Below are 12,584 nucleotides of genomic sequence, written 5' to 3'. Positions count from 1 at the left end.
TCTTTTTCCTCTCGTATGGACAGAATCATACATTTTCCTCTAGATTGTGACTATGATGTGATGCTTAGTTTTCCATTTCATTAAAATGCCTCTCATAACTTTACTGTTCTACAAAGAAGAAAAATTCACAGTAACATTTCTTTTCAGTCATCGGTTTTAATGAACACTCAGCTTGGTATCATGCGCAACATTTTGTGTAAGTAAAATGCAAATCAACATAAAATACTGAGAATTCATTTGTTTCATAATCATGTAAAATAAAAATCAGAAGCTACATTAAGTCATGAACATACACACAGAACTCAGTACTGTTTCAAATAAATGTGCTAATCATTGATTCCAGAGTAATCAACTTAACTGAATCACACTCAGCATTAAAGTGTCAGTTAATAAATTATTTACAATGTCAAAAAATCTGTTGTTCCTCATATACACACACACAGGCTACAATTATCTGATTTTCTAGTAATGCTTTAGTAGCAAGGGTTTTGAACACAGATTATTTTAGTCTTTAAGAAAAAGACCTTTGGCTTGTTTAGTTGCATGCCCTCTCTCTTTCAAAACATGTGACAACCACACTGCCCCACCAGAGAAACATCCAAAACATTTCAACACATAGTTGCAACACATTACAGTATTATCTGTTACTATCAAACTATCAATTTGGCAGGATATCGCTCATAATGTTCACTCATAAATTATTAATTTTCATTGACATCATATATTATTAAAATATCACTTATTACAACGTCATAGGCCATTGTAAAATCAAATTATAAGTTAACTCAAAACTACAAGTTTTGGCACTAATTGACATTTTAGAGATCAACAAGCCAAATATAATTAGCATGTCCACTCTTTAATTTCTTTGTTGAAAAATATCTGGAATTATATGCCCTATCCAAGTCAAATATTTATTTATTCTTCCCACTTCAACCCAATCAGCCTGTTAAGCCAAATTTATATCATGGATTGTTTTTTCAAACTTTACCCTATAAAAGGCCTCGACTTTGTTTTGTGTTGCCTTTAAAATGACTCTATTCAGACAAATTCTTTAAACAGCCAATATTTATTCTTACCCATAAGTGAGTATATTCACAATTTAAGGTCACAGATCAGAGCTTTCTGATAAACGGTTCCAATGAGCAACTTTCCTCCATATTGGGTTGCCACCGAAGAACCAACAATCACACTGCCGTCATCTGAATATACCTGAGTCACCCTGGGCTTTTCAGAGAGAATGTTTTCAATCCTGATAACCTACAGGAGAACATGGAATTATTGACTTTTTATTGTTTTACAGCTGAGAGCAAACGGTAAATAATGGAGAAAAATAGGAATGTCAAATTGCCAACAAATAAAATGAATACACATTCTTTAATAAATATCTATTTGCTCCATACAAGCACAAAATACACACACACACACACACGCACCTCAGAGCCTGGCGGATCATTTGGATCACTAAGCAGGAATTTGAGACCATTTGGGTGGCAGCCCAGCCATAGATCTCCAGATTCGCGGTCCACCTCAATGTTGTCACACAGTGACCCCACATCAACCTCCTGGATAAGAAAAATTACCATGCAGTAATATTAACAATATTAACACATTAGCAGTGTGTTCTCCGAAAAAACCTGTCATAATGCACTTTCATGGTTGTTTATTTAAAGCTAACACATCCAACAATGCTAAAATTCAATATATTTATTATGGGATACAAATATCAAGTTTTTTCTTTTACCTTTACATGAGACAATACAGTGTTTTTCTGTATTTCCACCACACTAATTTTGTGTTTCAGGATATTTGACACATACAAATGCCTGAAATAAATTAAATGTTACTTGTATTAACAACACAAGAGGACATGAAAAATGTGTTGATACTATATTATACTGAGCTTTAATCAATGAAAATTCTTGACATTTTTCTGATACTTGCCTTTTGTCAGGGGAGATATTTATGCCGTTGGCAGATGGAAACCCCCCTGTCACAACCTGCACGGTCTGAGGGCTGTAGTAGACGACGTCACTCCAGGGCAAAGACAGAAAATGCTCCACAAGCTTGAGAATCTCATTAATAAAGTAATGATCATTGGTGGCATAAAAGCTTTCGGTCCCCACAGCGACTATATCATTCACACTAACAAATGCACATAAATAAACTGGAATTTGATTTCTGATCAGGTTTAAAGTTACAGAAATATTTTAAATATACAGAAATAAGCACATACTTGTGCAGGAGTTCATGCTTGATGGTCTTGATGTATTGAAGAGCATTTTCATTCTCAACAAATCGGAAAATCTCCACTTGACTTTTGCCTTGAGGATGATTCACAACAAACAGGTATATGGCGCCATCTGTAGTGAGAAAATAATTCATACTTGATTAGACTTCTATCAAAGGTATACATATAGGATTTAAAAGTGAGGATCAAATTGACATTGTAAAATAGCCTTTGAACACAAGGTGGCTAGTTTTCCTTAGTTTTAACATTTCACAAGGAAACTTACAAATATTTGTATGTAGTTACAGTACATTACACAAAACCGTATTACTACAAAATCCAGTTTTAGATGTCATACATTCATAAGTGTCTAAATTCCATAGAGCTGTTCATGGAACATTTAAAACATCTAAGGAATCAAAAAACCGTAACTAAACTGCATGCAACCCAAATTAATGCTAGAAAAATGTGTTAATTTAATAAAAATGGCAAACCTTTGTTATCTGTGTACAGGCTGATTCCATGTGGATTAAAAGAGTCTTTGTCAAAGTCTCCCTTGATGTTCAGTGCTTTAATTTTCAGTTCAGAATCCAACAGATTCAGGGTGTAGATCTTTCCAGGGTCATCTGAATAGGATGGTAAGCCTGGATACTTCAAGCCCTGTGTTTAATTCATCACAATTCATTAGGACGGCGTGACCGGCATCTATTTACAAGTGCAAAAGGCTATTTTCACTCACTCTGTCCACGTGCTCAGACAATTTACCCTTAGTACAAATATCATTTCAATTTACACTTTGTATGAATACAATAAGATTCTGTTTGTAATGATTTGCACTTGATGCAAACAGTATCTTCCACTATTTACACTTTGTATAATTAGCTGCTGGCTACGTGATTCCACCAAGTACAACATGTTTCTGGCTCAACATCCCTGTCTATCCTGGAACAACATCCCAATCAACCAATCAGATTTGAGGGATAAATTTACAGGAAATGTCTGTTTTAGGCTTACAACAAAGGTTAGGTGCTTCTGCACTCTTATTATTCAGCTATCATTTCCCTCTGATTTTTGGGATAAATTATAGGTAGTGTTAGGTTTAGGGGTAGGGGTGGAGTTAAGCCTATGTTTTTGGACAGTAATGTTGTTCCAAGACATAATCAGCATTGATTCAACTCTAGTCTCATGCTGCACTGCATAGGTAATAGATTTTGAATAGATCTAGGACTACTCACACCTTGTAATTAATGATGACATATATCTGATAAACTAATCAAAATGCTTAGTCATAGTTTTATGACATACAGTGCTCAGAAAAGCCAATCCATCATCAAGCATGGTAATATCTTCAGCTCCATACTCTGTTGAAAACAGGGAAATAACATCATTGCAATGTCCTTATTTTAACTGTTAGAAACATATAAACACACTACATTATTTAAAACAGACCAGCACGAGACACCTAAGCATACAGTTTATCTAAAATGTGTCTAACTTACCTATGCCCTCTATTAGGTGGCAGTTAGGAAGGTAGTTTTGGGTAAGTTCTCTGGAGTAAAGCAATACATGCCTATGGAGAGGATTCCATTTAAACATTTATTATCGTTTGCGTGACTTTTTAAAAGTTTGCATTAGTAACTAAAAATGTAGCATCAAAGGTCAGAAAAGCGTTCAGACAAAGAAACCTTAAAAATTACAATTGAAAAGCCTGACATTCTAAGCAATTGTTATATAAATGCGATTGGAAATATAGACCAACCTAAGTGCAACGAGTCGTTCTCCAACGAAAGCTGCCAGAGCAATAACAGCTAAAGAGAAAACTGCTAACTTCCCCATAATGTCTGAAACGCTCGTAAACAACATTAACCCTTATCAGTGTTTCAGGGTTGCCAGGTGTGCAAAACCAAACCATCCGATTTCTAATCAAAACTAACCCAAACGCGTTTTTTCCAAGTGTTTCCCCTCTGTCGGTCTCCTCGTTTGTTAAAATCGAGTTCCGTGGAGATCGATTTAACCTGCTGCACCTGTGACAAAGTAGCCCAAATCCGCGGGGAAATCAAGGACTTGGCAACCCCGTGCCTGGTACTCGTATTATACGCGCCTGGGACTTTACATAGAAGTAGCGTGTTAAAGTAGCAGCCTGTATCTCCAGATGGGAAGTCGCGCTTTTTTCCAGAATGCTGTTTTTCTGACGTTTATTTATTTATTTATTTTAGGTGTTTGGCCAATATACAGATGACAGTATTTACGTCATGCATTTCTTTTCACATAATGAAATATTCTCTTATCCAAACTGTTGCATTTCGAATTTATTTTAGAGTAGCCTAAAGAAATTAACATTAACAAACAACAGAAAAATTCTCAGAAAGAGTGCAAGAGTGATGCACACTTTATTTACCTCTCTGCATACATCGGGCTTACTAATGTGCTCTGCATCCCTGCTGTTATAATACAAATTCATACAAATTAGTAACTATTGTCCATTTTCACAAATTGTTTGCTAATTTCAGTGAGAGTGTGTTGGTAAATGTTTATTTGTGTTGCATGTACATCATAAATAGATGAATATATTTTTTACACAACTCAAGAAAGACAGCTACTGAGAACATATGCTAAGTCAAGTTATACTTCAAGCTCACATATCTAGTAGATAGTGTTTGCAACCCAATCAGCCTGTTAAACCAAATTTATTTTGTATGGATTGTTTTTTCAAACTTTACCCTACAAAAGGCCTTTGACTTTGTTTTGTGTTGCCTTTAAAATTACTCTATTCAGACAAATTCTTTCAAACACTTGAGCCAATATTTATTCTTACCCATAAGTGAATACATTCACAATTTAAGGTCACAGATCAGAGCTTTCTGATAAACGGTTCCAATGAGCAACTTTCCTCCATATTGGGTTGCCACCGAAGAAGCAATGATCACACTGCCATCATCTGAATATACCTGAGTCACCCTGGGCTTTTTAGATAGGATGTTCTCAATCCTGATAACCTACAGGAGAACATTGTTATATTATAGATTTGTAACTCAGGGACAGTTGAGATAAGACAGGAGATAGTGGGAAAAGAAAGGATCAGAGATGAGAACATGATGTGAGCCAGCCTCGAACACGACAGCTCATCATATTTGAGCATAGGCACTAAACACTACACAATACATATATTCACAAACCTCTGAACCAGGTGGATCATTCGGATCATGAAATACACATTTAAGACCGTTTGGATGGCAGCCAAGCCATAGATCTCCAGATTCACGGTCCACCTCAATGTTGTCACACAGTGACCCCACATCAACCTCCTGGGTAAGAAAAATTGCCATGCAGTAATATTAACAATAGCAGACAGAGTAGTTCTCATTTTCTACTAAGCGAAAACTATTAAATTCTTCCATGTTTGTTGTGTTTGAAGCAAACACAACTTACAATTCTATACTTAAAAAAAAATTATATATATATATATATATATATATATATATATATATATATATATATATATATATTATGTTTGGGATAAAATAAGGTGTGAACATTTTATGTAGTTTGATGTTTACCTTTACATGAGACAATACAGTGTTTTTCTGTATTTCTAAGACAACAATTTTGTGCTTCAGAATATCCGCCACATACAAATGCCTGAATAACATGTTAATCGTATTAACAACACATAAAAAAAGACATAATTACGCAATAATGCTTTGATGGTAATATTACTATGCTGTGCTTTTATCAATGCAAATCTTGATTTTTTTCCCTGAAACTTGCCTTTTGTCAGGGGAGATATTTATGCCGTTGGCGATCAAGAAGCCCCCTGCCACAACCTGCACGGTCTGAGGGCTGTAGTAGACGACGTCACACCAGGGCAAAGACAGAAACGGCTCCACAATCTTGAGAATCCCATTCGTGAAGTAATGATCATTGGTGGCATAAAAGCTTTCGGTCCCCACAGCGACTATATCATTCACACTAACAAATGCACATAAATAAACTGGAATTTATACTTTAGGTCTAGGGTATGTTAAAGCAGTATTGTAGTTTAATGGAGCACATACTTGTGCAGGAGTTCATGCTTGATGGTCTTGATGTACTGGAGAGCATTTTCATCCACAACAAATCGAAAAATCTCCACTTGACAGTTGCCTTGAGGATGATTAACAACAAACAGGTATACGGCACCATCTGTAGTGAGAGAAGAATTAATATACTATTAGGTTCATTAACATTCTTCCTTTTAATATAAGTATAGTTAAGTATAGACAGATCAAAAAGGAATGAAACTTTTCTTGTTTATGTATACATTTATTGAATACAAATTGCAAACCTTTGTTATCTGTGTACAGGCTGATTCCATGTGGATTAAAAGAGTCTTTGTCAAAGTCTCCCTTGATGTTCAGTGCTTTAATTTTCATTTTAGAATCCAACAGATTCAGGGTGTAGATCTTTCCAGGGTCATCTGAATAGAATGGTAAGCCTGGATACTTCAAGCCCTGTGTTTAATTAATTTGAACATGTTTAACAATATAGTTGCATTTAAAGGTCAAATTAATAGGAAAATACGAAAAATGACTGTTGCTAACATGAGATTACTCATTAATGATTTTGTTGTCATGACATACAGTGCTCAGAAAGGCCAGTCCATTTTCAAGTATGGTGATATCTTCAGCACCATATTCTGTTTAAAACAAAAATAACACACTACATCCACATTTTCAGTGTCACAAACCTACACACATATGCTTCTTCAAATGCTCTTTACTCTATTACATAAATAATTATAAAAGCAAAACACTACACCAATAAAACATTATTTTACACGAATCTCACATTTATAACTGATTAAGTAACACTGCATTAGGTCCAAGCTGGTAAATTCAGTCTAGCAAACTGACACGTGACCAGAAAAGAAGGCAATCAATTCAGTGTTTACTTACCTATGCCCTCTATATGGTGACAGTTAGGGAGGTAGTTCTGGGTGAGTTCTCTGTGGGAAAGTGATACATGCCTGTGGAGAAGGCAAAACTACATATATAATAGATATTCCTATGATTATTGTCATGTTCAGTAATTATGTTTAAACAGTAGCCTATATGTCAGTAAGCAGCAGCAAAGATAAGAACAGCGTGCAGTCAAAGAAAACATTTACTGCAATAGTTCAGTTATAAAGTTTGGTATTCAAATAACAGTAATCGCAAGTCATTATTAGGCCTATATAAATTCGATCGGACATATCAACCAACCTTAATGTAACGAGTCTTTCTCCGATCAAAATTGCAAGAGCTGCAACAGACAGCGAGAGAACTGCTAACTTGCCCATACTGTCTGAAACTCTCGCGCTGCCTCTAGCTCACAAACATTATTAAGCCTTCAGTGTTGCCATGTCCGCTTTTTATGTGCGAATTTTTGTATACAAATACATAAATGTACAGTCGTGGTTTTTGTTTTGGGGATAATTTCCAGAATTCAGTTCTGCTTATTGGTTACATGCTATTGCATTTGTTTGTTTTCTATTTCTGTCAAACCAGCCAAGATGTGATAAACATGGATAGGCCTATTATTTGTAAAGTTCACTCAGAATATGGTAAACGTCAACCCAGAGAAAAGCAACTATTTTACGAGGTAGTGATTACTTTCATACGATGTGATTCATCAATACAGAAGCATGTGTTTTTTAAGTAGGCCTTAACATGAAGGATGAACCTAACCTAACTGTTGGTAGTGTAATAAATAGTTATTAATTGCCATGGATGTTTGTTGGTAAAGGTTCTGTGTTGCATGGATATCACAAACTGATAATATAGGCTATATATTTTTACACAATCAACTAGTGATAGCTATTGAGAACATATGCCGAGTCTAGTGAAGTTTAACTCTTGCTTTAAGCTCACATATCTAGTAGATAAATAGCAGAGTTTATAATCAATCCAAGCAGTCTGTCAAGCCAAATATATATTGTGTGAATTGATTTTTCTCACTTTACAGTACAAAAGGTGCAACTGAAACTTAAAGTTAATTACCTATGTATTATTAGTATGTCTTGTCTTTTATTTGTGCTGCAAATATGTAGTCTCTGAAATGACACTATTAAGACAAAATCTTTCAAACAGCTGAGCCACTATTTATTCTTTCCAGTAAGTATATACACTACTTAAGGTCACAGATCAGAGCTTTCTGATAAACTGTTCCAATGAGCAGCTTTCCTCCATATTGGGTTGCCACCGAAGAAGCAATGATCACACTGCCATCATCTGCATACACCTGGGTCACCTTGGGCTTTTCAGAGAGGATGTTCTCAATCCTGATAACCTATAGGAGAACATGGGTATGTTACAGATTTGTAACTCAGAGATAGTTGAGAGTAGACAGAAAACAGTGGGAAGAGAAAGGCCAGACATGGGAACATGACAGCTCATCATATTTGAGCATGGGCACTAAACACTAGGCCACGCCTCAAGCATTTAAATATGCTGCATATATTCACACACCTCTGAACCAGGTGGATCATTTGGATCTTGAAGTAACCAATTGCGACCGTTTGGGTGGCAGCCCAGCCATAGATCTCCAGTTTCACGGTCCACCTCAATGTTGTCACAGAGTGACCCCACATCAACCTCCTGGGTAAGAAAAATGAACAAGCCATAATATTAGCAATAGCAGGCAGAATAGTTGTTGTTACTGTTATTTAAAAAAAACTATTAAATAGATTCATTGCTGTTTTATTTGAAGCTAGCTATACAACAAAGCTGAAATTCTATACTTTCATCTATAAATTCTTTCATCTATCTGTGGTCATGAAGTCATTCGAAAAACTGGTTTTGGCTTATCTGAAGGATATCACTGGACCCCCTGCAGTTTGCCTACAGAGCAAACAGGTCTGTTGATGATGCAATCAACATGGGACTGCACTTCATCCTGCAGCATCTGGACAGACCAGGGACTTATGTGAGGATCCTGTTTGTGGACTTCAGCTCAGCTTTTAACACGATCATTCCAAACCTCCTCCTGCCCAAACTAACTCAGCTCTCCATGCCCACCTCCATCTGTCAGTGGATCAACAGCTTCCTGACAGACAGGCAGCAGCTATTGAGTCTGGGAAAATTCTCATCCAGCACCCGTACGATCAGCACTGGTGCCCCTCAGGGTTGCGTCCTCTCCCCACTGCTCTTCTCCCTCTAAACCAATGACTGCACCTCTAAAGACCCCTCTGTCAAACTCCTGAAGTTTGCAGATGACACCACAGTCATCGGCCTCATTCAGGACGGTGATGAGTCTACCTACAGACAGGAGGTTAAAGAGCTGGCTGTCTGGTGCAGTCTTAACAACCTGGAGCTCAACATGCTCAAAACAGTGGAGATGATCGTGGACTTCAGGAGAAACCCCCCTGCACTCCCCCCACTCACCATCATGAACAGCACTGTGGCTGCAGTGGAGTCATTCAGATTCCTGGGCAGCACCATCTCTCAGGACCTGAAGTGGGACATTCACATAGACTCTATTGTCCCAACAAAGATTGTACTTCCTTCGCCAGCTGAGGAAACTCAACCTGCTGCTGAAACAGTTCTACTCCACCATCTGGTTCAGCTCGGCTACCAAATCTGACCTCAGAAGACTACAGAGGGTAGTCCGGACTCCTGAGCGAATCATTGGTACAACCCTCCCCACTCTCCAAGAACTGTATTTATCCAGAGTGAGAAAAAGGGCTGGCAAAATCTCTCTGGACCCAGCACACTCCCTCTTTGAACTGTTGCCTGGTCGATGCTACAGAGCTCTGAGCACCAGAATGGCCAGGCACAGGAACAGTTTCTTACCTCAGGCAATCCATCTCATGAACACTTGAACACTTAACAATAAACATGAAACACAACACTATCATACATTTATTTATTTAACACACATACTTATTACATTTCAAATTTGAACCTAACATACCTGTACATACTAAATTGTCTATTTTGAATATTGTGTTTGTGCTATTTTGCACATTGTCTATTTTGTATATTTGTATATTATTATCTTTATTATCCGTGTCTTGTCTTGTCACTGTCATTCTGTCGCACTGTGGAGCTTCTGTCACCAAAACAAATTCCTCGTATGTGTAAACATACCTGGCAATAAAGCTAATTCTGAAAAAATAACATTTTATGTAGTTTGATGTTTACCTTTACATGAGACAATACAGTGTTTTTCTGTATTTCCAAGACAACAATTTTGTGCTTCAGAAGATCTGCCACATACAAATGCCTGGAATGACATGTTAATTGTATTAATAACATATAAACAGGACATGATTATGCAATAAATTATTTCATAATATTACATGCATATGCAAATCTTGATTTTTTTTTCCTAAAACTTGCCTTTTGTCAGGGGAGATATTTATGCCGTTGGCAAGCAAGAAGCCCCCTGCCACAACCTGCACAGTCTGAGGGCTGTAGTAGACGACGTCACACCAGGGCAAAGACAGAAACGGCTCCACAATCTTGAGAATCCCATTCGTGAAGTAATGATCATTGGTGGCATAAAAGCTTTCGGTCCCCACAGCGACTATATCATTCACACTAACAAATGCACATAAATAAACTGGAATTTATACTTTAGGTCTAGGGTATGTTAAAGCAGTATTGTAGTTTAATGGAGCACATACTTGTGCAGGAGTTCATGCTTGATGGTCTTGATGTACTGGAGAGCATTTTCATCCACAACAAATCGAAAAATCTCCACTTGACAGTTGCCTTGAGGATGATTCACAACAAACAGGTATACGGCACCATCTGTAGTGAGAGAAGAATTAATATACTATTAGGTTCATTAACAATCTTCCTTTTAATATAGTTTTAAGTATAGACAGTTCAAAAAGGAATGAAACTTTTCTTGTTTATGTATACGTTTATTGAATACAAATTGCAAACCTTTGTCATCCGTGTACAGGCTGATTCCATGTGGATTAAAAGAGTCTTTGTCAAAGTCTCCCTTGATGTTCAGTGCTTTAATTTTCATTTTAGAATCCAACAGATTCAGGGTGTAGATCTTTCCAGGGTCATCTGAATAAGACGGTATGTCTGGATGCTTCACGCACTAAACATAAATATAGTTACATTTACAAATATAGTTGAATTTTTTAATAGTCAAATGTATATAATTAACTTTTAACAGCTATGTACTTCAACAACCAGGTGCTTTTAGTTTTATGACATACAGTGCTCAGAAAGGCCAGTCCATTTTCAAGTATTGTGATATCTTCAGCCCCACATTCTGTTTAAAACAGCAAAAAATTACACACTACAGATCACCACAACAGTGACAGAAACTCAATTACAGAATAAATTATAAAAGCAAAACACTCTAAAATTTAAGCCTACACTATTCCTATTTCCTTTTTCCGCATTTAGAATTGCATAAATAAGACTACATTAGGTCCAGACTGGTAAATTCAGTCCATGAAATGACACGTGACCAGAAAACATGGCAATCAATACAGGGTTTACCTATGCCCTCTATATGGTGACAGTTCGGAAGGTAGTTCTGAGTAAGTTCTCTGTAGTAAAGTGATAAATGCCTGTAAAGAAGACAAAACATAGTCATATGTAATACATATTGCTATGATTATTGCCATGTGCAACAATTACATATAGCCTAAACACCAATTAATATGTCAATAAGTAGCAGCAAAGATCAGAACAGTAGTCAAAGAAAATATAAATTCGATCGGACATATCAACCAACCTTAACGTGATGACTCTTTCTCCGATCAAAACTGCAAGAGCTGCAACAGACAACGAGAGAACTGCTAACTTACCCATACTGTCTGAAACTCTCGCGCTGCCTCTAACGCACAAACATTAACCCTTCAGTGTTGCCATGTTCGCTCATTATGCGAGGTTTTGGACTTGTTTTTTAGTTCGTTTATTTAGTTATTTGTTTATTATTATTATGTATATATGGATTACATTAATGTGTAGTTGCGGTTTGGGTTTTAGGTTAACATTTCCAAAATGCTCACATGGCAGAATAAAAAAGTGTGACCAATAATCACAGCTGTCAAATATCCTCACCTTCTGTTTGAGCCGCGTTGTAAAATAATGCCATCATTAATCCTAGGAATTTGTTTCTTCTTTGTTCCGTGATTTTGCCTTTACCAGCCACTTCCCTACAACTCACTGATGCGCAATGTGCCCCTTTTCAGGTGTGCTTACAAAAAAGAGATTTACTCTTATTTATTGGTTACATTTTTTAAATGTTTTCTTCACTGATCAATTACATTTTTGCTCATTTTCGCTTTTTTTTTGCTTGTTAATCGTGATATCTGGCAACCTCTTTCTTTCAAAGCCCACCCTCTCTAGTGCGCTTTATTTAA

The 12,584-nt window shown here is 36.7% G+C and overlaps 3 protein-coding genes across 4 annotated transcripts; all 3 read right to left on the bottom strand.

The window, feature by feature from the left end:
• Positions 1–113: 113 nt before the first annotated feature.
• Positions 114–4,618, bottom strand: LOC131521492 (serum paraoxonase/arylesterase 2-like). Its single transcript, XM_058746249.1, has 9 exons — positions 3,990–4,618; positions 3,730–3,800; positions 3,536–3,591; positions 2,725–2,890; positions 2,237–2,363; positions 1,945–2,145; positions 1,745–1,826; positions 1,437–1,565; positions 114–1,260 (listed from the first exon to the last, which is right to left on the bottom strand). The coding sequence occupies exons 1-9, from the start codon at positions 4,091–4,093 to the stop codon at positions 1,096–1,098; spliced, it is 1,101 nt and encodes a 366-aa protein (XP_058602232.1). The 5' UTR covers positions 4,094–4,618; the 3' UTR covers positions 114–1,095.
• A 61-nt stretch (positions 4,619–4,679) lies between these two features.
• Positions 4,680–7,620, bottom strand: LOC131521493 (serum paraoxonase/arylesterase 2-like). Its single transcript, XM_058746250.1, has 9 exons — positions 7,471–7,620; positions 7,165–7,235; positions 6,850–6,905; positions 6,555–6,720; positions 6,286–6,412; positions 5,999–6,199; positions 5,788–5,869; positions 5,407–5,535; positions 4,680–5,226 (listed from the first exon to the last, which is right to left on the bottom strand). The coding sequence occupies exons 1-9, from the start codon at positions 7,545–7,547 to the stop codon at positions 5,062–5,064; spliced, it is 1,074 nt and encodes a 357-aa protein (XP_058602233.1). The 5' UTR covers positions 7,548–7,620; the 3' UTR covers positions 4,680–5,061.
• A 697-nt stretch (positions 7,621–8,317) lies between these two features.
• LOC131521855 (serum paraoxonase/arylesterase 2-like) lies at positions 8,318–12,520 on the bottom strand. 2 transcript variants are annotated; one of them, XM_058746958.1, is made up of 10 exons: positions 12,283–12,520; positions 11,954–11,993; positions 11,716–11,786; positions 11,427–11,482; positions 11,140–11,305; positions 10,875–11,001; positions 10,588–10,788; positions 10,390–10,471; positions 8,716–8,844; positions 8,318–8,536 (listed from the first exon to the last, which is right to left on the bottom strand). In XM_058746958.1, exons 1-10 carry the CDS (start codon positions 12,317–12,319, stop codon positions 8,375–8,377), a joined length of 1,071 nt encoding a protein of 356 aa, XP_058602941.1. In that variant the 5' UTR covers positions 12,320–12,520; the 3' UTR covers positions 8,318–8,374. The 2 variants fall into 2 exon arrangements, with proteins under 2 accessions (XP_058602941.1, XP_058602940.1); XM_058746957.1 differs by lacking the exon at positions 12,283–12,520 and having other exon boundaries at positions 11,954–12,090.
• Positions 12,521–12,584: the final 64 nt, after the last annotated feature.

Source organism: Onychostoma macrolepis, chromosome 16 (assembly GCF_012432095.1).
Source record: "Onychostoma macrolepis isolate SWU-2019 chromosome 16, ASM1243209v1, whole genome shotgun sequence".
NCBI classification, from domain to species: domain Eukaryota; kingdom Metazoa; phylum Chordata; class Actinopteri; order Cypriniformes; family Cyprinidae; genus Onychostoma; species Onychostoma macrolepis.
This window is presented reverse-complemented; position numbering and strand designations above follow the sequence as displayed.